This window comes from Oryctolagus cuniculus, chromosome 2 (assembly GCF_051225735.1).
Source record: "Oryctolagus cuniculus isolate XC-2025 breed Fujian yellow rabbit chromosome 2, ASM5122573v1, whole genome shotgun sequence".
NCBI lineage: Eukaryota > Metazoa > Chordata > Mammalia > Lagomorpha > Leporidae > Oryctolagus > Oryctolagus cuniculus.
The window spans coordinates 165,226,326-165,254,200 of record NC_142868.1 but is presented as its reverse complement, the minus strand read 5'-3'; the positions used below and the strand labels follow the sequence as shown (position 1 = coordinate 165,254,200).

At 48.3% G+C, this 27,875-nt stretch overlaps 1 protein-coding gene across 21 annotated transcripts in view; it reads left to right on the top strand.

Moving 5' to 3' along the window:
* Window positions 1–27,875, top strand: part of MTA3 (metastasis associated 1 family member 3) — a 222,182-nt gene that overhangs the window by 30,545 nt on the left and 163,762 nt on the right. For 12 of the 21 annotated variants that reach the window (XR_011386670.2, XR_011386669.2, XM_070069203.2 and 9 more), the window contains exon 1: window positions 25,945–27,870. The exons of 2 other annotated variants lie outside the window; for them this stretch is intronic. Coding sequence is in view for 9 of the 19 variants with exons in the window: in XM_070069203.2 (XP_069925304.2) it covers window positions 27,843–27,870 (28 nt within the window). In the remaining 10 variants the exon portion in view is untranslated. Of the gene's footprint in view, window positions 1–25,944; window positions 27,871–27,875 lie in introns of those variants that run through there. 7 more of the 21 variants (XM_089326488.1, XM_089326489.1, XM_089326484.1 and 4 more) reach the window with 4 other exon arrangements.

Genomic DNA, 27,875 nt, shown 5'->3' with positions numbered 1-27,875 from the left:
ACCCAACTACTAGAACCATCATCTGCTGCTAATACATATTAGCAGGAAGCTGGAATTGGAAATGGAGAGAGGACTCAAACCCAGGCATTCCAATGCAGGATGCAGCATTCCATGCAATATCTTAACCACTGGGCCAAATGCCCACTCTTTAATACTTTAAAGCTCTCCATAAGCCAGGCTCTAAACTCCCTATGGAAGTGGCTTGGAGGGTCCCTCCCACCCCCACCTTGTCACAGGTAGCCTGGCAATTAAAACACCACTTACAAAGGCATTGGTCCCTTATCAGAATGCCTGAGTTCCATGCCCTGCTCCAGGTACTGATTCCAGCTTCCTGCTAAAGTGCACTCTCAGAGGCAAGAGGTGATCGGTCAGATAACAGGCTCCTACCAGTCACATGGGAGACCTGGATAGGGTTCCTGGTTCTTGGCTTCCGTCTGACCCAGCCCTCACTGTGTGGCATTTGGGAAATGAATCATCCCTGCAAGAAAAGAATGTATCTCAGTGTCTGTCATACATGAGTGAATGAATCTGTCAGGTTGTTTCCTCAAAATGCCACGCCTTCCAACTGGCTCTTCTTGTTGTACTGGTTCACTAAACAGCCTGTGTATCCACCAGCATCTTTGGTTGCAAGTGCTCCAACTTGAACTAGCTCAAGCAAAAGAGGGGCTTTACTGGTTGCTATAACCAAACTTCAGGACAGAGGCAGAATGAGAATCACTCAATAGCCACCTTCTCTCTGTATCTTCTGTGTCTCTCCTTCCTGCTACAGAGTAGCTGCTGCTGCTGCTTTTTTTGTTTTTTTTTAAAGATTTATTTACTTGAGAGGCAGAGTTACAGAGAGGGAGAGACAGAGAGAGAAAGGTCTTCCATCTGCTGGTTCACTCCCCAAATGGCCACAACAGCTGGAGCTGCACCAATCTGAAGCCAGGAGCCAGGAGCTTCTTCCGGGTCTCCCATGTGGGTGCAGGGGCCCAAGCACTTGGGCCATCTTCTGCTTTCCCAGGCCATTAGCAGGGAGCTAGATTGGAAGTGGAGCAGCTGGGCTCAACTGGTGCCCATATAAGATACTGGTACCACAGGTGGAAGCTTAGCCTACTACACCACAGCGCTGGCCCCAGAGTAGCTTCTTCTGTTCCAACTTGAGCAACAGATCACTTTCAGAGCCTCTCATCTACCAACAGAAAGGAGACGCTCCTTCCTCCATCCCTCTGGTTGGAAATTTGAAAATCCCATTGGAGGGCTGTGATTGGTGCAGCATGCAGTACTGCCCTGTCCAATCACCAGTGCTTGAGGGAGCTGTAGGAACGTTGCAGGTGGACAAAATAATACCCATCATAGCCCATAGTGGGCATTAGCTGTGTGAGAGCAAAAATGATATATTTAGATTATTTCTCTTTTATAGTAAATATGTTATCCCAATTTGGTATTTGCCTATACTAGTGGCCATTCAAAGTACTCGCTTTATATGAGACACATGTGCCTGCCTATCAGCGCTCTCTCCTCAGTCACAATTGATTAGGTTACAGCTTTCGCTCAATCCTAGCCAGACCTGAGAATATACTCCAGCCTCTTGATAGGATTTAGGTATTTCCCAAGTCTTGCTGGTAATACCTATTCAAACCACTTCTCCCACTGAGACCCTTACCCAGATGACAACTGAGTTAGCAAAGGTCCCTTGGTGTACATAATAGAAACATACTCAGACTAGTTTAGGCAAAAAGGAATAGACTGCCCTCTGTGTGTGTGTGTGTGTGTCTCCTCTTTCTGCAACTCTGCCTTAAAATAAAATAAAATAGGAATAGGGAGCCTATGGGTCCGAAAGTTAGCCTCTGGAGGGAAAGGTATCTAGAAAAGTTAGGCTATGGGGGTCCAAGGCAGCTGTCTCCTGCTCTTCCTGTGTGTGCTGGCGCTCTCTCCAGGACCCCGGGATGCTGCATGCTTCATTCTGCTTTCTCTGCAGTCGGACTTGTTCTGTGTTCTGGGACCTATAACAGCTGCCCCACTACCACCACAATTCCAAAATGTCCCTGTACACCTAGATTAAGTACAAACACTTACCTGCCCCACCCCAGATTCTTGAATAACTGACCCACTTCCCCCATGCCAATCGGCTATGGTCGGGAGCAAGGTCCCAAATGATAAACATGGCCCTGTGGCATTGGAGCCCTGGGTGAGTTCTTAGATCCTGCAGCTCACAGGCTTTGTGTTATGTTAGAATCTTCCAGAGAATTTCCTGTTACAGATGGACAAATGCAAAGGGAATAGTGATACCCAACACCAAGGACAACTCTGTCCATTTCCTTCCTAGCAACTACGCAACCACTGGCTGTGGACAACCAAAGGACACCTGACCTTGAGCAGCCCGGTCTCTGATCAACACAGTGATATGTTTGGGTCTCCCAGGGAGCAGCAGCCCAAAGCATTCCAGGTCCATGTGATGAGAGTAGCAGCAGACAGCTTGATGATGAGGATATCAAGATTTCTTTCTTTTTTGTGGGAGGCAGGGCCCCTCTCCCACAACATGGCGCCGAGAGGAAGTACAAGAATGCGGAATTGAAAGTTACAGAACATGGCTGCTAGAAGTTGCAGGAGCTGATCCAACCTCTGATTGGAAAAGAACGGCGCGCTTAGCACGTGGACAGAGACCTGATTGGTGTGATGACTGCAGGAACGCCAGCAGGGCATGGATTGGTGGGAGAGGACTATAAAGGGGGGATAGAGACGGCACAGTTGGTTCGTTCGCTCCTTTTTTCTTCTCTTTACTTGCTCTTGCTTTACTGTAATAAAAACCCTACTGAAGGGGGATCAACAGCATCCGGTGTCGTTCATCCGCCGGCGGAGGAGCGACAATTTTTAAAGATATATTTATTTGAAAGTCAGAGTTAAGGGCCGGCGCCACAGCGAGGATGGCCCAGGTCCTTGGGCCCTGCACTCATGTGGGAGACCAGGAGAAGCACCTGGCTCCTGGCTTCGGATCAGCGCGGTGCGCCAGCTGCAGCACACTGGCCACAGTGGCCATTGAGGGGTGAACCAATGGAAAAGGAAGACCTTTCTCTCTGTCTCTCTCTCACTCACTATCCACTCTGCCTTTCCAAAAAAAAAAAAGAAAAGAAAGAAAAGAGAAGAGAGGAGAGGAGAGGAGAGGAGAGGAGAGGAGAGGAGAGGAGAGGAGAGGAGAGGAGAGGAGAAGAGAAGAGAGGAGAAAAGAAAAGGAAGTCAGAGTTAGGAGAGGCAGAGCGGAATCTCAGCTGGGGTCACGGCTCAATAGGCTAATCCTCTGCCCCAGGCGCCAGCACCCCGGGTTCTAGTGCGCGGTTGGGGCACTGGATTCTGTCCCAGTTGCTCCTCTTCCAGTCCAGCTCTCTGCTATGGCCCGGGAGTGCAGTGGAGGATGGCCCAAGTGCTTGGGTCCTGCACCCGCATGGGAGACCAGGAGAAGCACCTGGCTCCTGGCTTTGGATCGGCGCAGCGCCGGCCATAGCGGCCAGGCCATTTGGGGGGTGAACCAATGGAAAGAAGACCTGTGTGTGTGTGTGTGTGTCTCTGCTCTCTCTCACTGTCTAATTCTGCCTGTCAAAAAAAAATTTTTTTTTGAATCTGCCCTGAAGTGTATTCTCGAGTGCATTAGCTAATGTCACGTGCCTTACATATTTGTAGCATTATAACCAGAAAAGATAAATGTGAGAAAATGCTAGGTTCTTTTCCTATTCTACATTCTTTTCCCCTTTAGGTTCAGAACTTTTAAAAAGATTCGTAGATCTACATCATAGCTCTCCCCTCCCCTCATAGCCCTTCCCTACAAGGCCTGCCAAGCCAGAACCCTGCCTGCACTTCATCTCCTCCTCTCCATCCATCCCCTTTCTTCAACCCTGCAGCTGTGCCTTTTGATTGAGCACTTACATTCTGCACAATTGCAGTAGCTTCCACACCAACTTCCCTGCTTTTTCTCTCGCTGTGAGCCAGTACATTTTCCACGCTGGAGCCAAATGATCTCATTAAAAACAAGCCCATTGTTGCTCCCTACTTAAAAGCTGCCTAATCACCTATAAAGTAAAACCCAATCCTTTTTTTTTTTTTTTAAGGTCTATTGATTTATTTACTTGAAAGGCTGAGCATATCTCTCTCTCTCTCACACACACACACACACACAAACACACACACACACATATCCTCCATCTGCTGGTTCAGTCCTAAAATGGCTGCAATGGGTAGGGCTGGTCCAGGTAGAAACCAGGAGCCAGGAACTCCATCCTGGTCTCTCAAATGGGTTAGCAAGGGCCCAAGCACTTGGACCATCATCCCCTGTCTTCCTAGGCACATTAGTAAGAAACTGGATTAGAAGCAGAGCAGCCAGGACTCAAACCAGCAATCCAATATGGGATTCTGGCTTAGCAAATTGTGGCTTGACTGTGCACAACGCTGGCCCCACTCATACCTTCTTAGTGATGAAGGCTCTTAAGATTTTCCAGCATTTGCTTTTAAAGCCTCATCTCCCATTAAGTCTGAGGCGTTATGCCTCACCTCCTCCTTATCCCCTATTAATGTCAATTTCTCAAGCATTTTCCTGCCTAGATGCCTGAAGATATATTCCAGGACAATGAACAAAATGTGATGTGCCATAATGGAGCTATGCAGAAGTGCCCTGGGAGCCCAGCCTGCTGCAGTAGGACCCAGGTGAAGTAAGGAGAGGGCGTTGGCAGACAGAGGTGGTGAGCATCACTGTGCTGTGGTTTAGCAGTCTCCGGAGCAGAGGAGGGAGGCTGAGAACAGGCGTCCTTCCGCCCTGCTAAATTGTAGAGGAGGCAGTGGAGCAAAATAGGGGAGTGGCCGCAAGCAATTCGTAGGACAAAGAAATTCTTCTGGAGTGCAGAAGCCACTGCAGAAAACACAGGCTTTTTTTCAGTAATTCAGGAAAGCAAGGCTCTGGGCAAGAACTAGGGCAATGAAGGCGGTGCCTCAGGGATGGAGGTGAGATTGGGAGGCTTGCACATAGAATCCGTTGGCTGCAGTTAATAAAATGTGTGGTGTGTGGGTGTTTCAGGTCTGGAGGTGTCTCAAGGAGGGATCTGTGTTCTAATGTGTAAAATAAATGTATAATGCCTCCCTCCTTAGTTAAAAATGTATAAAGTATCTTTCTAGCTTAGTGCTTGGCACCTAGCAAGTTTTCAAGGGGGCTTTGACTTCCCGTGGGGCAGGTGATCATCCTAGTGGCTCAGACAGCCTGGGGTGCCCAGGACCCAGGTCCTTAACTTGCCTTCAAGAAGGAATTCAGGAAGGAGTAGGAGAATAATGAATAGTGAGCAGCAAGCATTTCATGGACAAAGCAACATGCGCAAAGTGGGGCCCACACAGAGGGGACTGACCCCATCTCTGCTGTGTTTAACTTTATATGGGTCATTTAATGAAAGGGGAAATACATTCTACTAAGGGGGAGGAATATTCATGGGATTTCTGGAAAGTGGGTGTGGATTTTCTGGAATCTAGATACCACCCCCTTTCTTTATTTGGTCCCATGTTCCTTTCATGGCAGCTGCTGGGTGCGTCATTTAGCAGGCTAATGTATTACGGTTAGTGTACAATGTGCTAGGGGTCAATCTAGGTCTGTCTAGCCTGTCTCAACTCGTCCATGCAAGGGGTCCTTGTTTTTTGTTTTTGTTTTTGTTTTTGTTTTTTTAAGAAATATTTATTTTTTTGAAAGTCAGAGTTATGGGATCGGGCAGGGTGGTGGATGGAGAGCAAGCCAGTGCTTCCGCTTGCTGGTTCGCTCCTCTAGATGGTTGCTTATGGAATGCTGGCATTGGTGTAGGCCTCAGCATTAGAGCCAGCTTAATCCTCTATGCCCAACTTCAGCCCCAGGGGGGTCCTTTTATTTTCAGAGCAAGGAACCAAATGTATACCCTATAAGTGTTTTGTAATATATTTATTTATTCAAAAGGCAGAGTTGAAATAGGCAGGCATAGAGGTTAAAATTGATTAGATTTGTGAGCTGGAAGACCACGCCTTTCGCCATGCCCCTCTGTGACCTGGCCACACCTGAGTACCCACCAGCCAATCAGGTTAATTAACCACTCCCCTTTAGAAATGGGTTAAAAACCTGGGACACAGTGTGTCCAGCCCTTCTCTTTTCCCTGGCCTCTTGCCAGGAGGGCTGGCTGTAGCCCTGCGCCTCCAGGGCACTTGGCCTTCCACCAGCCCTAGGCCTCTAGGCCTAGATGCTCCTCCACGTGACTGGTTCCTGGTGGTCGGTATGAACCCAGATTTACCTCTCTCTCTTAGATAAAGCTCTCACTCTCCTATGCACCTTTCACACTAAATAAAAGCCTAAAATGTACCATGCTGCCTTCTGTGCCGGTATTTAGAATTCTTCTCTAAATATTAGGCAAGAACCCTCTCAGGCTTTTTAATATTGGGGATTTATTAATAAGCATATGGTGATATCGTATGGCACCCCAAATTCTGGTAGCATATGTGGCATCCCAGATGGCGCTTCTGGGGAACTCTAAGGGGCCACATTTCTTTATAGCTTTTAGGGGGTCATTCCCGATATCATAGTGACAGAGCAAGACAGTAAGAGACAGAAAGGTCTCCCTTCCACTGATTCACTCCCCAGATGACTGCGACAGTCAGGCTGGGCCAGGCTGAGGCCAAGAGTCCACAACTCCATCCGGGTGTCCCGCATGGGTGGCAGGGGCCCAAACACTTGGTCCACCCCACCCCCGCCCCCGCTGGTTTGCCAGGTGCATTAGCCTGGGTGTGGATTGAAAGCAGAGCGGCTTAACCTACAACGGGGAGAGCCACAATGCCAACCCCCCTGTAGATTTTGAGATAGTCCTGTTAAAGTAGCTAGGTAGACAGGGGCCTGTGAGTGGCTGAAGGAAAATGGAAATTCCTGTGTGATGGAACTAGGAAGCAAGCCCTGGAAGCAAAAAAACTGCAACCTGAATGCTCATGAGGTTCTTTCCTGAGATGCCTGCCTAGTCTGCCAGGCGCACTGCCTTCATTATTTCCCCTCCTAAACTTTGCTAACGTGCTTATCACTACTCTGTCTCACGTCTGAATTCTTCCTTGCACGAGGACAAGAACACCGGGCAATGGATTCCCTGCTAACAGCAGGAACTATCACCACCAGTTTCCTTGTCCTGACTTCTTAGTAACTTTGTAGGACACTGGTTGGGGCACCTGCTTGCCTTATCTGAACGCCTGGATTCGAGGCCAGACTCTGCTCCTGATTCCAGATTCTTGTGGCTGGGCCCCTGCCACCCACTTGGAAGACCAGCTTTGGCCCCCTGGCCAATGTGAGCACTTGGGGAGAACCAGTGAATGGCAGCTCTCTGTTGATCTCTCTTTGTCTCTCTGCCTGTCAAAGAAATTGGAAAAAAAAAAATCTTCACACATCATGTCCAATAGGTTGCATGATACGATCCTCAGAAGTCTGAAATACACGAGTACTAATCTTAGAGATGTGAACACCGAGGTCCCAGGGCTTCAGATTGAGATTCCAGACCAGGCCTTCTGACCTGAGGCCTCAGAGCTGTACCAAGCACCAGCACTATTGATTCTTCACATCCATTTTTAAAAAATGAAAGTAGCCTCTAGCATGTTGGATTTGAGTCCTGTCTGCTCCCTTTCAGATCTGATTTCTATTGTGCCCCTCAGAGGCAGCAGGGAATGGCTCCAGTACTTGGGTCACTGCCACCCCGTGGGAGACCCGGATTGACTTCCAGGCTCTGGCTTCAGCTTAGCCCAACCCCGGCTGTTGCAGGCATCTGGGTAGTGAATTAGCATATGGAAGATCTCCTAGTGTCTCCCTCTCTGTCTCTCTACCTTTCAACTAAAATGAAAATAAACAAGCATTTAAAGAAAAAGAAGCTTCCTTGAGCCATTCTTGAGGGCTACTGGCTGATCCGGGAATTCACTCCTTAGATAACCTGGTGGGGGAGGGAGGGAGAGAGTGAGGAGGACCTCCCAGTTTTAATAAAAACCATTAGCTTCAGCTAATAGCAATAAGAATGGAGGCGCCTGGTGATTGTGAGCACTTACATTGTAAATGGAAAACAGGAGGGCACCTTGGATTTCTCCATTGTTACATGCTAATGAAGTGGCTGGTCTCAAACAAAGGCCGCAGGGGAAATTAGCTGAGGGTGTGGCTTGGCCCCATACTGGGTGAGAAGCCTGTGTGGGATGCTGGATGTCTTGGGCTGGGGATTAGGGTGTCCTCCAGTGCCCTACTTGGCTTTGTGACCTGCCTTTCCCTGAGCTGTTTACTTCAGAAAAATGTGCATAGTTAAAACCTGAGGTGGCTGCCCCCTGCTATCCAACCTAAAGAGCGCATTTAGTCATCTTTTGTCCTACTCAGATCAAAAAGAATTGCAAATTACTTATAGGTTCCTACAAACACTTTTTATATACTTTTCCTATTCTCTGTGTGTGTGTTCTTAACATTTATTTATTTGGGAGCTGACACTGTGGCATAGCGAGTTAAGCCGCCCCTGCAATGCCAGCATCCCATATGGGCACTAGTTTGAATCCCGGCTGCTCCACTTCCAATACAGCTCACTGCTAATGGCCTGGGAAAAGCAGCAGAACATGGCCCAAGTGCTTGGGCCCCTGCACCAACCTGGGAGACCTGGAAGAAGCTCCTTGTTTTTTATTTCGGTCTGACCCAACCTCGGCTGACGTGGGCATTTGGGGAGTGAACTAGCAGTTGAAGATGTCTGTCTCTCCCTCCCTCTCTTTGTAAATCTAAAAATTGTTAACTGTTATTTATTGAAAGGCTGAACAATGAGAGAGAAAGAGGGAGAGAGAGATCTTCCATCTTTTGGTTCAATCTCCAAATAGCCATAACAGCCAAGTCTGGGCCAGGCTGAAGCCAGGAGCCAGGAACTCCATCCAGGTCTCTGAACTGGGTGGCAGGGGCCCTGGCACTTGGGCCATCTCCTGCTACTTTCCCAGGAACATGAATGGGAAGCTGGAGCAGAAGCAAAATAGCCAGGACTCAAAACAGTACTCTGATAAGAGACGCTGGAACTGCAAACCATGGCTTCATCTCCTGCACCACAACTCCAGCCCCACTTTTAGTCTATATTCATGTTGCAAGTCTTTTTTTTTTTTTTTTTTTTTTTTTTGGTAAAGATTTATTTATTTATTTGCAAGGCAGAATTACAAAGAGGCAGAGGGAGAGAGAGAGCACTTCCATCCACTGGTTCACTCTAAATGGTCACAAAGGCTGAAACTCTGCCAGTCTGAAGCCTGGAGCCAGGAGCTTCTTCCAGGACTCCCACATGGGTGCAGGGGCCCAAGGATTTAGCCATCTTCTACTGCTTTCCCAGGCCATAGCAGAGAGCTGGATCAGAAATGGAGCAGGTTGGACTTGAACCAGTGCCCATATGGAATGTGGGCACTGCAGGGGGCACTTTACCACAGCACCAGCCCCTTTGTTGCAAGTCTTCATCAAGCATCCTGTGAATGGTGGTAACTTGCTGGATCTCTGTCCTCATTTGGGTAGGAGATAGGACCTGTATGCACAGAAGGCAGAATGTGATCTGGGTGGGACATGTGGAGAAATAACTGTACAGTGTGGCAGAATGAGCCACATGTCACATGGATCCTGGGTCCTATTACAAGAGTGTATAGAGGTGGGAACAAAGCACTTACTTGAGGAAGCAGCCAGGGTGACCTGGAAATCTTCATAAGGATGTGATCTTTGAGCTGCTGGGGCTCCCTCTCCCCCTTCCCCGATGACTACAGTCAATGGAGGAACTTTATGGAATACAGATTCCCTTGTCCCTCCCCTATAGACATTTTGCAGGTCTGGGGTAGATGCTGAAGTTTTAGTAAGGAAAACTGCCCTGTGAGAGCCCGGCATAGAGGGTAAAGCTGCTGCCTGTGACGCCAGCATCCCACATAAACACTGGTTTGTGTCCCAGCTGCTCCACTTCTTTTTTTTTTTTTTTAAGCATACTTAATGTATGCTAAACTGATTTTCTGTATATAAAGAGAATCGAAAATGAATCTTGATGTGAATGGAAGGGGAGAGGGAGTGGGAGAGGGGAGGGTTGTGGGTGGGAGGGACGTTATGGGGGGGAAGCCATTGTAATCCATAAGCCGTACTTTGGAAATTTATATTCATTAAATAAAAGTTAAAAAAAAAGATTTATTTATGGAGCTGGAGCTGTGGTATAATAGGTTAAACATCTACCTGCAGCTCTGTCATCCCACATGGGTGCCAGTTCAAGTCCCAACTGCTCCACTTCTGATCTAGTTCCCTGCTGATGGCCTAGGAAAGCAGTAGAAGATGGCCCAAACGCTTGGGCTCTTGTATCAGTGTGGGAGACCCAGAAGATCCTGGCTCCCAGCTTTGGATCAGCTCAGCTGTGGCCATTGCGGCCATTTGGGTAGTGAACCAGAGGAGGGAAGACCTCTCTATCTTTCCCTCTCTCTGTCTGTAACTCTACCCCTCAAGTAAATAAACAAATCTTTTTTAAAAATTTACTTATTTGTGGCCGGCACCGCGGCTCAGTAGGCTAATCCTCCGCATTGCGGCGCCGGCACACCGGGTTCTAGTCCTGGTGGGGCGCCGGATTCTGTCCCGGTTGCCCCTCTTCCAGGCCAGCTCTTTGCTGTGTCCAGGGAGTGCAGTGGAGGATGGCCCAAGTGCTTGGGCCCTGCACCCCATGGGAGACCAGGAGAAGCACCTGGCTCCTGCCATCGGATCAGCGCGGTGTGCCAGCCACAGCGCGCTGGCTGCGGTGGCCATTGGAGGGTGAACCAACGGCAAAGGAAGACCTTTCTCTCTGTCTCTCTCTCTCTCTCACTGTCCACTCTGTCAAAAAATTTAAAAAAAAAATTTACTTTATTTGTTTGAAAGTTGGAGTTACAGAGAGAGGAGGAGACACAGAGAAAATGAGTTCTATCATCTGGTTCACTCCCCAAATGACCACAACAACCAGGGCTGGGCTAGGCTGAAACCAGGAGCCTGGAGCTTCATGGGTGCCAGGGACCCAGGGTTTTGGGCCATCCTTTGTGCTTTCCCAGGCACATTTAGCAGAGCTGGATCGGAAGTAGAACAGCTGGGACTCAAACTGGTGCCCATATGGGATGCTGGCATAACAGGCAGTCGCTTAGCGGCTGTGCCACAGCACCGACCCCGCTGCTTTACTTTTGATCCTGCTCCCTGTTAATGGCCTGGAAAGGCAGCTGAAGATGGCTCAGGTGCTTGGGCCTCTGCACCCACATGGGAGACTCTAAGTTCCCGGCTCTTGGCTTCAGCCTGGCTCAGCCCTGCTGTTGTGCCCACTTTAGGAGTGAACCAGCATATGGAACATCTTTCTGTCTCTCCTCTCTCTGTAACTCTGACTTTCAAGCAAATAAATAAATCTTAAACCAAAACAAAAATAAAAAAATACCCCATGGATTTGGTGCTCATCCAGGTTTGGATACCACTGGTATGAAGGACAGGGATAGAGACCAAAGCCAAATAACCTTTGGTATCATGATGGCATGATTAAGGCAAGATTGGTCTCATCTCACTTTGTATAATTTCTATGTGGACAGAGACAGTAAGCAAAGCAAGATTTATTGAAGTGAAAAGCCTTCTGTGGCAGCAGTCAGAGGGGGCTCCAAGGGAGGAGTTACCCAGAAAACTTGCCAGTGCTGGGTCTTTTATAGACAAAAGTAGCTACTTAGATTTAACCAATCAGGGGAGAAGCAGAATAACAGATAACAACCAATCAGAAGGCTAGGATAACAACCAGTCATAGAGCTGGGATGACAACCAATCAGAGGCAAGGACAAACCCATCAGAGGGCTAAAATTGTAATCCTATCTAGCCTGCTCAGGATAAAAATATCCAAGTGTTACTACTGGAAGCCTCTGGGAGGAGGCAGACATTTTGTCCACTCTTTTTTTTTTTTATTTCAATATTTATTTTATTTATTTGAAAGGCAGAGTTACAAAGAGAGAGGGAGAGAAGAGGGAGAGATCTTCCATCCACTGGTTCAGTCCCCAGATGGCTGCAGGAGCTGGGCCAGGCCAAAGCCAGAAGCCAGGAGCTTCTTCCAGGTCTCCCACATGGGTACAGGGGCCCAACTACTCAGGCCATCTTTTGCTGCTTTCCCGGGTGCATTAGCAGGGAGCTGGATCAGAAGTGGATCAGCCCGTACTCCAACCGGCACCCTTATGGGATGCCAGCATTGCAGGCATTGGTTTAACTGCTTATAACACAATGCTGGCCCCACTTTGCCTCTTTTCTCATTCCAACAGGGACCTGACTTAACTACATATTAGTTAACTATTCCCTGTCTAACTCTTCACAGTATTACAGTAGAGTAGTGTGGTGGGCGTACCATTGCTCTGGGGAGGTATTATATAGATGTAGGGGCTCATCAGGAGAGCAGCGGGGGAGGGAGGACCAAGTTGTAGATATGTGGATACAGAGGCCCCTGCCAAGGAAAACTCATGGCTTGCTCAAAGAATCTGAAGCCTGGGCCCTACTTATAACGCCTATGATTCAGATGTTATCAAGCCCCGGTAGCTCTCCCTTAGCTTGCAGTTCTTCTATAAAGAATAACTCATTAAAGGAGTGGGTAGTTGTTGTGGCGCAGTGGGGTAAGCCACCTCGGGAGACACCTTTGCCCCATATCCCAACCCCTGGTTACAGTCTTGGCTGCTCCACTTGCAATCCAGCTTCTTTTTAATGCACATCCACCCACATGGAAGATCAAGATAGAATCCGGGCTCCTGCCTTCTGTCTTGCTCAGCCCTAGCTGTTGCCAATGTCTGGGGTGTCTATGTATCTATCATTCTGCCTTTAAAATAAACTTTAAAAAAAAAACCAGGCTTATAGCCTGGGAAGCCGTGGAAGATGACCCAAGTGGTTTAGGCCGCTGCAGTCACGTGAGAGACTCGGAAGAGGCTCCTGGGTTGGGATTGGCACAGCTCCAGCCATTGTAGCCCTTTGGGGAGAGAACCAGCAAATGGAAGATGGAAGATCTTTCTCTCTGTCCCTCTCACTGTCTGGAACTCTAACTCTCAAATAAATAAATAAAATCTTAAAAAAAAAAAAAAACCACACACACCTCAATGAGGGGTCACAGGAACTTACAGGCCCCTGATCAAAGTCATACCCAGTTTACCCAGAGATCCTAGACAGACTGGAAGCTACCTTTGCCATTTCAAAAGAAACATGCTGCTCTGTGTCTTTGACCAATCAAAGGAAGGCCGCTGGCACTGTGGCTGACCAGAGGCCCACACGTGAGTGATCATGCACTGCTCAAAGCCCACTTAGATATGTAAGAGCCAATGCCTTCAGTCCCTCTGGGAGTCTGGGAATTGAACTTCAGCTACCTAACTCCTGGCTCCGCACAACTGCAAACAAAACTACTTTCTTCCACCAACCTGGTGTCAGCAATCGGTTTGCTGAGCAGATCCAATTTCGGGCATTCTATAGCAATTCCTCGCCAGTTTTGAGGATGTTCTATAATAAGCCAATTTGGTGGAGAATAAGAGAGAAGAGGGCACATGAGACTGGGAAAAGGAAGTGGGGAAGAGCTGTAAAGGGTTAGGGTTGGATTTATACTTAGGAATCTGTGTCTGATGGTAGAGGTAATGAGGAACCAGTGAAGGGTCTTTATGCATGCATTACCTTAGAGAATGTAGATGAAAGTGACTTTCTCTCCAAAGCAGCCTTAGTTTTGGTTCACTTATTCAGTCAATGGGTATTTCTTCTATCTGCCAGTGGCTATTTTGGGCCTTGAGATGCCAGTAGTGAATACAACAAAACACCTGTCCTCAAAGAGCTTACATTTTAGGTAGAAAAAGAGATAAAAAGTGAAATATGTTAGATGGCAATATGTGTTACAGAGAACAATATAACAGGAAAAAGACAGCATGGAATACTGGGGAGTTGGGCAAAAGTTCTAATTTTATTTTACTTTTCTTAATTAATTAAATTATTGATTTGTGAGGTACATAGAGGAATCTCCCACTTGCTAGTTCACTCCCCAGATGCCCACAATAGGTAGGGCTGGGACAGCCAGACACTGGAAGCTAGGAACTCAATCCAGGTCTCCCACATGGGTGACAGGGACCCAACTACCTGAGCCATCTCCTGCTGCCTCCAGGGTCTGCAACAGAAAGAAGCTGGAAGCTGGAGGCAGAGCTGGGACACCAATGTGGGGCTTGAGTGTCCTAAACAGTGTGTTAACTTCTAGGCTAACTGCCTGCCCCAGAAGTTGCAATTAATTAGTACTAAGGTTGCACAGAGGAGGTGATCCTTGGGTTGTTAAGCAGGTGAGGTGGGAGTTGGGGGCTAAGCAGAGTGGTGTGTCCCGCATGTTCAGGAATGAGTGGGACCTGTTTGGCTGAGCTGCTGTGTGCTGGAAGGAGGAGGGGAGGGACCAACACAGAATTAAAGGTAGAGGTAAGAATCCATGGCTTCGGGCTTGTAGCCTATAGGGGTTTGTCTATTCCCTCCTTCCCTCTTCTGGAGAAGTTAATAAACAATTCAGGATACAAGTGAATGTGAGCTAGTCGACAGGTTTAAGACAGATAATACAGAAACTTGTCAGGGGGCATTGGGCACGGCGGTAAACATGGTGAACACGCTGTCGAGACACCTGTGTCCCGTATCACAAGGCCTGGTTTAAGGCCCAGCTCCTCTGCTGCCAGTCCAGCTTCTTTCCACAGCAAATGAGAGGCAGCAGATGATGGTTCATGCCAGTCCTTGCTGCTCCACTTCAGATCCAGTTCCCTGCTAATGTGCCCAAGAAAGCAGTGAAAGATAGCCCAAGTGCTTGGACTTCTGCACTCACATGGGAGACCCATATAGAGTTTCAGGCTACTGGTTTTGGCCTGGCCTAGCCCTGGGCATTCCTGCTATTTGGTGAAAGAACCAATGTATGGAAAATTCAAGCACCCCCCCCCCCCATTCTCTTTCTCTACCTCTCTGTCTCACCCTCTCTGTAACTCTGGCTTCCAAATAAATAAATAAATAAATAAATCTTGAAAAAAAAAAAAAACCACTTCTACTTAGAGTATTGAAAAAGCTTTATTGGGGCTGGCGCTGTGGTATGGTGGGTAGAGCCACCGCCTGCAGTGCCGTCATCCCCTGTGGGCACTGGTTCGATTCCCAGCTGCTCCACTTCTGATTCAGCTCTCTGCTGAGGCCTGAGAAAGCAGTGGAAGATGGCCCAGGTCCTTGGGCCCCTGTAACCATGTGGCAGACCCGGAGGAGGCTCCTGGCTCCTGGCTTTGGATCAGCTCAGCTCTGGCCCTTACGGCCAATTGGGGAGTGAATCAATGGATGGAAGACCCCTCTCTCTCTCTGCCTCTCCTTCTCTCTCACTGTAACTCTGACTTTCAAATAAATAATAAATAAATAAATCTTAAAAAAAGAAAAGAAAAAGCTTTTCAAAATGGTATCTGGCACAAAAAGAAAAAGGAAGGAAGGAAGGGAGGAAGGAAGGAAAAACGAACAACAAGCAAACAAAACAAAAACCAATGGGAGGGGGTGGCGCAGTGCTGCAACAGATTAAAGCCCCAGCCTGCAGCGCCAACATCCCTTTGGCACCAGGCTGTTTCATTTCCGATCCAGCTCCCTGCTAATGTGCCTGAGAAAGCAGCAGAGGATGGCGCAAGACCTTGGGCCCCTGCACCCATGTGAGAGACCCGAAAGAAGCTCCTGGCTCCTGGCTTCAGATCAACTCAGCTCAGCTCAGCTGTTGCGGCCATTTGGGGAGTGAACCATCAGATGGAAGACCTCTCTTTCTCTGTGTCTCTACCTCTCTCTGTAACTCTGTCTTTCAAATAAATAAAATAAATCTTTTTTAAAAATGGTATCTGGCTTGCCTTCCACTGATTTGTCTCCTTTCTGCATCTGTGAGCTGTTTCTACAATACTTGTCATGTTCTTGCTTAAAATCCTTCGGTTCTCCCCGCCCCGCCTTTTGAATGAATAAATAAATATTAAAAAAAAAAAAAATCCTTTGGTGGCTCCCTGTGGTCTCCACACAATAAAATTTCATCTTAGCCTGGAGTATGCAGACATTCATTCATGATCTGGAATCTACTTAGCTATATAGATAGGATTTTTTTATATAAGCTACCTAAAGTTAACTCCAGTGAAATAGTAGGAAAGAGAGTTATTTAGAAGAGAGGTGTGTGTCACGAACCCTGGGGCAGAATGAGGCTGAGGTATTGTGGTAGAGTGGTGGTACACTGCCACTTGTGACCCAGCATCCTGTATCCCATATCAGCGTGCTGATTCAAGTCTTGGCTGCTCCACTCTGATCCAGCTTCCTGCTAATGCACATACTGGGAGGCAGCAAATGATGGCTCAGGTACTCGGGTCTCTGAGAGTCTTGGATCAAGCTCCAGGCTCCTGACTTTGTTCTGTTGTAACCCATGTTGACGTAGGCATTTGCAGAGTGATCCATCAGATGGAAGATCACCCTCTGGCTGGCTGGCTCTGCCTTACTGCCTTTCAAATAAATGAATAAATCCAGCCACAATTTTGCCCCTCTTTTATTGTTGGAGTTTCCCCTCTATATCATTCAGTTAATTTTTTTTTTTTTTTTTTTTTGACAGAGTGGACAGTGAGAGAGACAGACAGAGAGAAAGGTCTTCCTTCCCTCCAATGGCTGCCACAGCCGGCGTGCTGCAGCCGGCGCACCGCGCTGATCTGATGGCAGGAGCCAGGTACTTCTGGTCTCCCATGGGGTGCAGGGCCCAAGCACCTGGGCCATCCTCCACTGCACTCCCTGGCCACAGCAGAGAGCTGGCCTGGAAGAGGGGCAACTGGGACAGAATCCGGCGCTCCGACCGGGACTAGAACCCGGTGTGCCGGCGCCGCAAGGGGGAGGATTAGCCTAGTGAGCCGCGGCGCCGGCCATTCAGTTAATTTTTCAAAGATTTGGGCAATCTCATCTCTCAGATTTATGATGTTTAGTAACAGAGAGAAAGAGAGACAAAGACAGGGCCTACCCATCTACTGATTCACTCCTCAAATTTTTACATTGGCTGCAGCTGAACCAGGCCAAAGCTGGGAATCTGGAACCCAATCTGGGCCTGCCACAAGGGAGGCAGGAAGCCAAGTACTTGAGCCATCATCTGCTGTCTTTCAGGAGCATTCGTAGGAAGCTGAATCAGAAGCAGAGGCGCCAAGATTTGAACCCTACGAGATGGGGCCATCCCAAGAGGCCTCTTGGTTGCTGAGCCAAATGGACCCCACAATGGGATTGCTGAAATGCCACATCCCCTGGTGGTTGTCAACATACAGGCCAGGTGGAAGGCACTGAAAATGCCTTCCGGTCCTTCCTACGGAGAATGGAACATAAGCAATAATCTTTAGTTTGCCCCTTGTCTTCTCATCACCCTCTCTCTTGTTGAGTTCAAAAATAAGTCTTGTAGAGAGGCTGGTGGCCCCTAGGATGTCAGTATTTTAGCCCATGGTCTATTGTCAGGTCTGCAGGTCCAAAAGCTTGAAGTATTTGTGCCAGCCTAAGCCACGGGAGACTGTTGCATAAACAAAAATGTGAACTTAGTAATTATTCATTATTCTACATCTTAACTTAGATACAATTATAATCATCTTAACTCCCAATTTTCTTAAGGACCTATTGGGTTAGGCTAAAACTCTTTAGCCTGGCTCTACAAAATCTATTTTCTCCTACCACACTCTCATAACACAGAGTATAACCTACTCTCAGAGTGGGTCTGGTGTTAAGGTGCCCCCCTCCTACATCAGAGTATTTGACCTGAGCTCCCTTTCTGAGTTCAGTTTACTGTCAATGCAACACCTTGGAGGCAGTGGTGATGGCTCAAGTAATTGAGTTCTTGCCACCTGTGTGGGTGTGGGAGCTCTGGATTGCATCTTAAATCCTTGCTTCTGCCCTGGCCAGTCCCCATTGTTGGGAGTATTTGTGGAGTGAACCAGCGAATGGGAGCTGTCTCTGTCTCTACCTCTTTCCCTGTCTCTTTCTGCCTCTCAATTTATATTATATTTGTATATATGTATATATATATACATATATACACATATATATATAAATTTAAGGTTATTTTAAAAAATCACCTTCTTTCATAGCATTTTCTGATTAACCCTGCCCCTAAGCAGAGCATATGAATTGCTCCTGGTTCTGGGCTACTATGGCCCCTATCTTAGTAGAGTAAAACTAGTCAGATACCCATGACTTCCTCTTCTATCGGATAGCAAACTCTTTGGAGTTCCAAAACCTCATTTTATCTATCAAGGTAACTCAGACAATGGCACTAAACACAAAAATCTCAATACATGTTGAACTGAATTGAACTTACACATTTGTATTTTCTGCAATTCTTTTCTTTTCTTCCTTAAGTCCTCATAAAAGTTAATTTGGGAAATGTCAGCCTGTCTCAGGTGTCCGTAGAGGAAAGGAGGAAAAGGGCACTTGTTCACTTGTTCACACAGCGACAGAGAAAAAGCACATCCCTGGGGGCCAGAGAGGGACTGCTGCGTAGCAGTGCAAGTGCAGGACCCCACCTGGAGGAAAAACAGGTCACAGGAAAAGCTGGGCCCAATGACAACTGTGTCTTTCCACCTGGAAATTTCCTTTTGAGATCTCATTTGCTCAACCCTGGAGAACTGTGGATATTCTCAACAGAGGGTCCTGTTCTCTTACAGCCTCTCAGTGAAGGGGCTCCCCTTTGCTTGCCTGTAGTGGGTGGAAATCTGTTTGTTCACTGGGACCTGTCTCAGGTAGGGTGGAGAGAATCCAAACAAGAGAATTGGTTCATGGTTACCCAACATCCCACCACCTTCCTTCCAGTGATCAAAAGATAAGTGTGATAAAGGCTGACAAAAGCAGTAGAACAGATCTTCCGAGGTCCCTGGGGAAAGTAAAAGGCGCCAGAGACATAAATTCAGCCTGACTTTGTTTGTTCTGGTGTCTCCCAGGCTCATTCCCACCCTGACTCTCTTATCTCCCCCCTCACAGACTCCTCCACCCTCCTCCCCTGCAAACCCTTTAGATCTGCTCCAGACTGGGAGCCCACCATGGAGGAGAGCCATAAACCAGGGGCCCCAGTCTTCCTTGGTGATCTAGATAATGTTTACCAAGTGGCAGCCTTGAAGTCATTTGTGGCATTCTCTTCCTAGCTGAAGAAAAATGGGTTTTGCCTCAATTCCTGATTCCTGTTTAAATATTTAGTTTCATCAGCACAGGCCCAAGTGCCTTTTCCATTTTCCCTGGTGCCTGGGAGCCATACTGACACCAACGTCATAAATAATGTATCAGATCCCAGCAACGTGCCACCGGCTGGGAGTCACTCCATACCGCAAGCAGATCTCCAGACTTACCCTCTGCACTGATGCCTCAGAGCAAGCTGGGCTGGGCTGGACAAGTTGGTCTTGGGCCCTAAAGACTTCAGCCTCAAAGCTACATTAGAGGGTGTCATGGTGACAAGCTAGTAAGCCCAGATTTGAGGGGCCTCTGAGGGAGAGTGAGATAGGTCTGTATTGGCAGGATTAGGAACAGCAAGGTTACAGTGTTCAGCCCTGCTTTTGGGGTTGCTCTGTGTTGGTGGGGAGACTTCAGGGCCACTTTGAAAAGCTCTGATGTGAGTGTGGAGAAGAGGAGGATACCAGACTCAGGGGCAGCCAAGTTCAATGGCAATGCAAGGAGACTTTGTGAAATGCTGGTGTTTTCTCTCCTGCCTCCAGAATTCTGACTCCTAAGATGTACTCCACCCTTCCAGATTTCACATTACCCAAAAAGCCTTGGGGGGAAAGTTGGGGCTGCCACGGGATGGACACTTTTTCTCCTCTTACATAAAGGAACCAATGATGGGATTTGACTGGACAGGTCCTGCATGTCTTTTCCCAAAACCTCAAAAAGCCTGAACTGCCTCCAGGTGCCCTGACTTTGGAGCCAGCTCCTTAGTGCTGTGATCTGGGCAATTAAATGTGAAGCATCACTTTAGTTGCCACTAATGATATGGTCCTAGCCTCGCTTTGTAAAAGCAACTCCTTCGGGTTAGCTCTGTAATATTCTCTCTTTTTCCTCCAAAATTTTGCAGAGATAAAAGGAGACATAAACAATGATTTATTTATCCAGGGGTTCAAAGTTTTACTTTGAGCTCTCCAACATTTTTACTCTTTTTTGAAATCAAGAGTGCAAATAAACTTCTGTCTCATGGAAAGGGCGGCTGCTACAAACCTACAGATGCAGATGAAAGGAGTGGATGAAAGGAGCAAATTCTAGTCTCCATCCTTCAGTCTGGTGGGGTTGGCAGTGGGGTGGCTCATGAGTCCCCACTAGCTATTCCTGGAGTCATCTACACCATAAACTGACTCTCTTAGGGCCAGACCCCTACTGACTCTTTTCTAGCTGCCCAGGACCTAGAGAATCTAAAACAACCAAAAGAAAGATGGCAGGCAGAGGAGTTGGTCTCTGATGGCCACCACTTGGCTGAATCCAGAAGTGGATATATTGCTCTGGTTTGTCATAGTCAGACTCCTCCTTTTTTTGCTTTGCTCTTGGGACTTCTAGGCTTCTGACTTTTCTCCTCTATCCCTTATTGCTCCTTTGGTCCCCCTCTGTGACTACCCACCTCCCTACCATAGAAGCATGGATTGGCATATGAGTAGCCAGGGTGCTTTCTGCCAAGGGAACCCAACTAAAGCGTTAATTGGGCTATCACCATTTTGGTAATCCACTGCTGGTGACTGGAATGTGTGACATCACTCGGGTATGTTGAAGAACAAATGTTGGGATGCTTCCGGGGCTGCTTAGTCAAGGTGTGTAGCATCTAGGTATTCTTTTTGCTTATCATTAAGTCAACCATGTCAACTAGGAGGAGAGACAAATGAAGGCAAGATAAACTGAGCTGTTTCAAAAGGTTGAATAGGACTTAGATGAATGGTCATGGGTCTCCTTATTTCTCTGTGGGCTTCCCATTTATTCTCTTATTCTATTTCTATGTCCCTTGGTCTCTGCATTTACTACTCTCAGTGTTTTCTGACTGAATTGATGTTTACTTAAAATTTCATGGTGGATACGATCTATATTCATTCTCTAGGGCTGCTAGAACAAACTACTGAGAGCGAGGTGGCTTCAAACAACAGAACAATTCTACAGGCCAGAACTTTGAGATCCAGGTGTCAGCTGGGATGGTTCTTTCTGGAAGCTCTGAGAGCAATCCTTGGCATTCCTTGCTTACCCAATCTCTACCTCTCCCTTCAGCGCAGAGGACTTCTCCTTGTCTTCTGTCTTTGTAAGGACACTTGTCATTGGATTTAGGCCCTATCCTAATCCAGGATGATCTCATCTCCAGATTCTTAACTTAATTATACCTGCAAACACCCTAGTCCCATAGGTAGCACTGTTCAACTCAACACAGTCTTAGAGGCAGGAGGGTGTGGTAGGAGGGATTAGACTTGCTTTTCCCAGCTATGTGTCTTCCCTCTGCCTTCTGCTCCTTCCATCTTCCCTGGGAGGAAAGACTGAGGAGTATGGTAGAACTCAATGCTTGCTGGCCTGAGCAAGATGGTCAGCTCCGAGCATTCCCCCTTGGCTTCACCAACTGCCCCGGGCAGTGGATTGCGTGGTTTTGCCCATGCCCTGCCTGTTTGCACATTTGGAGCTGGACTCTGATCACCTGAATCTGACCTGCTAAACCAGTTTCCACCCAAATCGAAGAATGCAAGGAACCTGCTTCTTAGCCTGGGGCCAGGGTTTGGCTTTAGTCCTTAGACCAGACAGGCTGGGCTCTGGGCTGACGGTGACACAGGAGAGTGTATTTCCAGCTCAGATCTCACTCCTAGACTTCAGGCCTGTCCATCCAGCTGTTTTCTAGAGAGGAAACATCTACGTAGATATTTCCAAAGGTGTTTCAAACACTGCCTGTCCAGTACCAATCCTGTGTTTTTTCCTCCTCCCCCATCTTGCCTCTCTTTTAAATGCCGTATACTCACTGGTCTCTACTTAGCTTTTTCCACCCAAGCCTTGGTACCACACTTTCATTCCATGCCTCCCCAAGTCACCAGATCCTAAAGCTACCCCCTCTCAAATTCAAACTCACGTGCTTCTCTCACAGCCACTCCTCTTCCTAAGGCCAGAACATCAGTCCTTGTCACCACCCTCCCAAAAGATCTCTGGACACTTCACCCTTTGTAACCCTTTCTGTGCTGCAGTCTGAATCATTACTACAAATACTCCCTATTGTATTCCTTCAATACATCCATTACCCCTTGGGATTATATTTGCCGACCTCACAATCTGTACTGTCTTGCTATCTCTCACTCAAATCCATATCAAGTTAAAAAAGGGAAACATTAGGGTCAATTAAATGAAATATCTGGGGACTCATCCCTATTCCCATTACTATTTCCAGTCCCCTTTCCACTACCTATAGGTAATGTTGTTGCTAGGGAAGGAAATTTCTTGAGGATGCAATCAAATGGCTGACCTAATTCTCCTTTGTGGGCATGAGGAAACAATGGGATTGTAAAATGTATGCTTCCAAAAACCAGAGCTTTTTGAAATTGGTTTTGGATTTCAGGTTTTTTATTTTTTATTTTTACTTATTTTTGTTTTATTTGAAAGGCAGAGACTCACACACACACACATACACAGAGGCCTTTCATCAGCTGGTTCATTCTCCAAATGACCACAACAGCCAGGGTTGGGCCAGGCCACAGCCAGGAGCCCAGAACTCAATCTAGAGTTCCCATGTGGGTGGCAGCAACCCAAATACTTGAGCCATCAGCAGCTGCTTCTCGGGATGTGCATTAACAGGAACTTGGACTTGGAAGCAGAGCTAGGATTGGAACTCAGATACCCCAGTCTGGGATGTGGATGTCTTAAGCAGCTTTTCTTTTTCTTTTTTTTTTAAATTTTTATTTATTTATTTGAGAGGTAGTGTTACAGACAGTGAGAGGAAGAGACAGAGAGAAAGGTCTTCCTTCTGTTGGTTCATTCCCCAAATGGCTGCAACGCCTGGAGCTGTGCCAATCCGAAGCCAGGAGCCAGGTGCTTCCTCCTGTTCTCCCACATGGGTGCAGGGGCCCAAGCACTTGGGCTATCTTCTATTGCTTTCCCAGGCCACAGCGGAAAGAGCTTGATTGGAGGAGGGGTAGCCTAGACTAGAACCGGCACCCATATGGAATGCTGATGACACAGGTGGAGGATTAACCTACTATGCCATAGCGACGGCCCCTTTTTTTTTCCTTTTTTAAAAAAAGATTTATTTACTTGAAAGGCAGAGCGACAGGGAGAGTGAAGAGAAATCTTCCATCCGCTAGTTCATTCCCCAACAACGGCTGGGACTGGGCCAGGTGGAAGCCAGGAGCCAGGAACTCCGTCTAGGTCTCCCATGTGGGTTCAGTTGCCCAAGCACCTGGTTACCTTCAGCTGTCTTCCCAGGTGTTACAAAGCATCTTAATGGCTGTACCAAATGCCCACCCCAATGTATTTCAGGCTTTTTAGCTCTGGGATCAATGGAGCGAAACCCATGACTGGAGAGGCTGTGAAACTCTTGACTCTGTTTTCCTTTCCCTTAGTGTCGCTCCCCGTCTTCATGGGGGAACGACACTAAACCCTGCCTAGGCTTCATATCCGTCCTAAGTTTCCTATCCGAGTCACGGCACCATTATGTCGCTCCCCCTCTTCGTGGAGGAACGACACAGGACCCTGCGCTGTTCTCTCGTCTGCTCGGCCCTCCCCGGGTTTGCTGCTGGTTCTTCCCGGGTTGGCTACTATCCCTTCCACCTCCGTGGAAGGGCCGTTCCCCCTGGCCACATTCCCCACTTCCGCAGGGGAGCGGCACACCGCCGGCCGGCTCTTCTCGGGGGCTGCACAGGTGTTCCCTCAGATGTTCCCCTTAGATGTTCCCGGTGCATGCCGTCTCTCTCCTCCTTTATAGTCCTCCTCTGCCAATCCCAACTCGGCTGCCCACACGCCGAGTACGCTGCTCTCCAATCAGGAGCAAGTCCTACAGTTTATTGGTTGAACTGGAGGCAGCTGTGCGGAAGCTGTTTACTTCTCTCCCAACGCCATATTGTGGGAGAGCAGATGCATAGAATAAGTCTTAATTCCAGTAACTCAGTCTAGTCCGGTTTGCTCCCCACACTTAGGAGCTCTCCTGCTTTGATTCTTGCTGTGATGCCTACCTTTCTCCTGTTACAAATTTGTCCACCTTTAAAACTCACGCCCCTCAAGGATATCTAAAACGGGCTGTTCTTTTCCAAAAAGAACTCTACTAAAAACCAAAATAAGTTAATAAATGGGGGGAAAAAAGAGAAATAGGTCATAGAAAACACAAATAAGATGCAGTTTCTAATCCAAAGGCTGGCTTCTGGTTGCAGATTAATAGTATTTTAGTCCCTCAGGCTCCTTTCCTGGGTTCAATATCACAAAGCTCCCAGAGGGTAGCTTACTTTGTTTTGACATGTAAGTTGAAACAAAAACCAACTCGATCTCATCCATAGTTTTGTTTTTCTTCTTCTTTTTTCTTCTCCTTCTAAGATTTATTTATTATAAAGTCAGAGTGGCAGAGAAAGAGGGGGAGACAAAGAGAGACACACAGAGAGATAGCTTTCATCCACTGGTTTATTCTCCAAATGGCCACAACAGCCAGGGTTGAGCCAGGCCCCAGACAGGAACCCAGAACTCCATTCACGTCTCCTATGTGGGTGCAAGGGTCCAAGTACTTGGGCCATTCTCTGCTGCCTTCCTAGGTACATTAGCAGGGAACTGGATCTGAAGCGAAGCAACTAGGACTCTGCCGATATTGGATGCTGGTGGTGTTGGCAGCTTAACCCGCTGTGCCACAATGCCAGGCCCTTATCTATAGCTTTTACACAGCATCCATTTCTTTTCAGCTAACTGGTGAGATTCTGGAGTCCAACACAGGGAATGTCCTGGGGTTTCAGATAATCCCTTCTATAAACAACTTCTTCTTCCTCTTCCTCCTCCTCTTCCACTTCCTCTTCCTCCTCCTCCTCTTCTTCTTTTTTTAAGATTTATTTATTTACTTGAGAGGCAGAGGCAGAGGGAGAGAGGTCTTCCATCTGCTGGTTCACTTTCACTCCCCAGATGGCTGCAATGGCCGGAGCTGAGCCAGGGACTTCTTCCCCATCTCCCATGTGGGTACAGGGACCCAAGGACTTAGCAGGCCATAGCAGAGAGCTGGATCGGAAGTGGAGCAGCCAGGACTTGAACTCGCACCCCTATGGGATGTTGGCACTGAAGTTGGCCGCTTTACCTGCTATACCACAGCACTAGTCCCCCTCCCCTCCCCCTCCCCTCCCTACCTCCCCCCTCCCCCCTCTCCTTCCCCTCCCTACCTCCCCCCTCCCCTTTCCCCTCTCCCTCTTCTTCCCCTCTTCTCCTCCTCCCCTTCCTTCTTTTTAAAGACCCGGAGCTTCTTCTGGGTCTCCCACACTGGTGCAGGGGCCAAAATTCTACTGCTTTCCCAGACCATAGCAGAGAGCTGGATTGGAAGTAGAGCAGCTGGGTTTTGAACTGGCGCCCATATGGGATGCTGGCACTTCAGGCTAGGGCGTTAACCCGCTGCGCCCCAGCGCCGGCCCCCTGGCATTTTTTCTTTCAGATATTGAGAACCTAGAATGTAGAGGACACTGTGTAGGAGCTGGAGGAGTGGGAGACACTAAGAACAACAGAATCTGGAGGAAGGAAAGAGTTCCAGGTCCAGCCGCCATTTCCCCAGTCCCCCTGCCCCCCAACCTCACCCCACAGATCTCTGAGGCCTTTCATGGGGGGCTTCTGGATAAATTGTTCCTAAGGGGAGGAGGTGGGTGTGGATGTAGGGAGTTTTCTTGGCACCTTTCACCGGTTTGTTGTTGTTGTTACAGTCATCACAAACACCTGGCAAGGAGCACCGAGCTAGGGAAGTGAGACTGGCAGACAAGGAACCAGCAAAAACACAGACATGGGCATGAAGGCGGAAAAATCACTCATTTATTAAAAACATAACGTGAAGACACCCTAAAGCTTGTGGTCTGTGTCTTTGCAATTTATGGTTTCCAGGTGACTTTTTCCCTGGGAGAAAGGCTTTATGGTCCAGAGCTTCCTAGGTCGGCAGAAGCGGCTGAATTACAATCTCGATCACGCTGCCAGTTCACTGTATGACTCCAGGTGAATTATTCCACTTATTTGTGTCAGCTCAGAAACGGAGAGAGTGATGTCGGATATGTCACAATATATTTTTGGTGGTATCTCCAGTAAAAGGATTATGATAAACAACAGCCACGCCATGTGCATAGCAGAATACTTTTGCTTTCTTTGCTGGGTCACAAGAGCTGACAGGGCTCACAGTTTGACACATGGCATAAAACCCCTGGGAATCTGAGGCTTTCTGGGGTTAAAAAGAAAGCGGAAGACACCTGCTATTTGCTTGGTGCTTTCTGCTCCAGTTTACAAAGCATTTTCAGATAGCATCACAACGGATCCTTACCACCTGTGAGGTGGAGTTAGTGTCCCCATTTCATAAAAGAGGAAACAGGTCACGGAGTCAACCAATGTAAGGCAGGCAAAGTTGTTCATTGTTGTATTATTCTCACTTTGCTTCAGCTGTCCAGATAATTATTTTTTCACTTCAACATCTTTTGATTAGGGGCCACGGCACAAGATAAGGCAAACACAGACTTTTCTGGGAACACCTCCTCTTCCAGCATAGGCCTCAAAGTCACAGTCAACAGCCACACAGCTGTACATCACCAGACACTCCCAACAACCCGCAACCATCAGGGATCATTGTTGTGTTTATTCTGCAACAAAGTCTGGGAGTAGTAGATTGGCTTGCCTAAAAAAAAGTATTTGTGTTCACTTGGGGGATGGCCAGCTAAGACTCAACTTTATCTTTTTGTTCCGAGGGTGCCAAGGATTTGAAAACAAGTTGTCCAGAGAATTAGCATGAGAAAATGACCATTTAAAAGGTTCAGGCACAGAACTAGTTAACTGTCCATCATCAACAACCTGACAGTCTCTCCTCCTGGGAGGTGGTGTGGGGAACTGTAGGGCCCTTGGACGAAGGGCGCCTCTAAGTCTGTTTTTTTTTTTTTTTTTTTTTTGCAATGGGGCCTAGTTACAGACAGGGTCTCAGGGTGTCCGGGAGTGGGTTCTGTTCAGCCTAGTTCTGGGGTGAATGATGACGTCCCCGCCATCGCAGTTAGGGCGCACTTGGACGGCAGCCAGTTTTTCCAGTCCTGGCCCAGCTGGGTCTCTGACTGGGAACGCCTGGGGTCTGTAACAACCTTCCCAGAGGAAGGTGCCCTGCTGCCTGCACTTATTTGTATCCAAGACTTTGCAGCGAAGCTTGCACTGGTGCTGCCTTGCTTAGGGTCGCACATGCTGGGGCTCCCCGGGGACAGAGCAGGGAAGGAGAACCTGTCTAGCGGTGGGCAGGTGACGGGTTACTCAGGGTGGGGCAGGAAGCGCTCCAGGGAGGCTCAGCCTCTGTTCCCACCCCAATCTCCAAGGGCCCCCAGCCCGCAGTTGCCAGTGCAGGCTTCTGCGTCGGCCAGGACTGGGGCCCTGGGGTCCTCCACTCGCAAGGCCCCTCAGCCTCCCTCCCTGTCCCCCGGTGCCCGCAACCCGCAGCGCTGGGGCCTCCCGGGGCCTCCCCCAGCGCGGCCCACTCGGTTTCGCTCGCCCTGCGCTGGGGGCGGACGCCAGCCCCCAGCCCTCGGCGTCCCCTCCCCTTCACTTCCCCCTCCCCCGTCCTCTCCCTTCCCCTCCCCCCCGTGGCGAGGCGGCGAGGAGGCGGCGGCGGCGGCGGTCGAGGCTGAGGCGGCGGCGGCGGCGGCGGGCGGGGCTCGGCTTGGGCTCCGCGGGCGGGCGGGCGGACATGGCGGCCAACATGTACCGGGTCGGAGGTAGG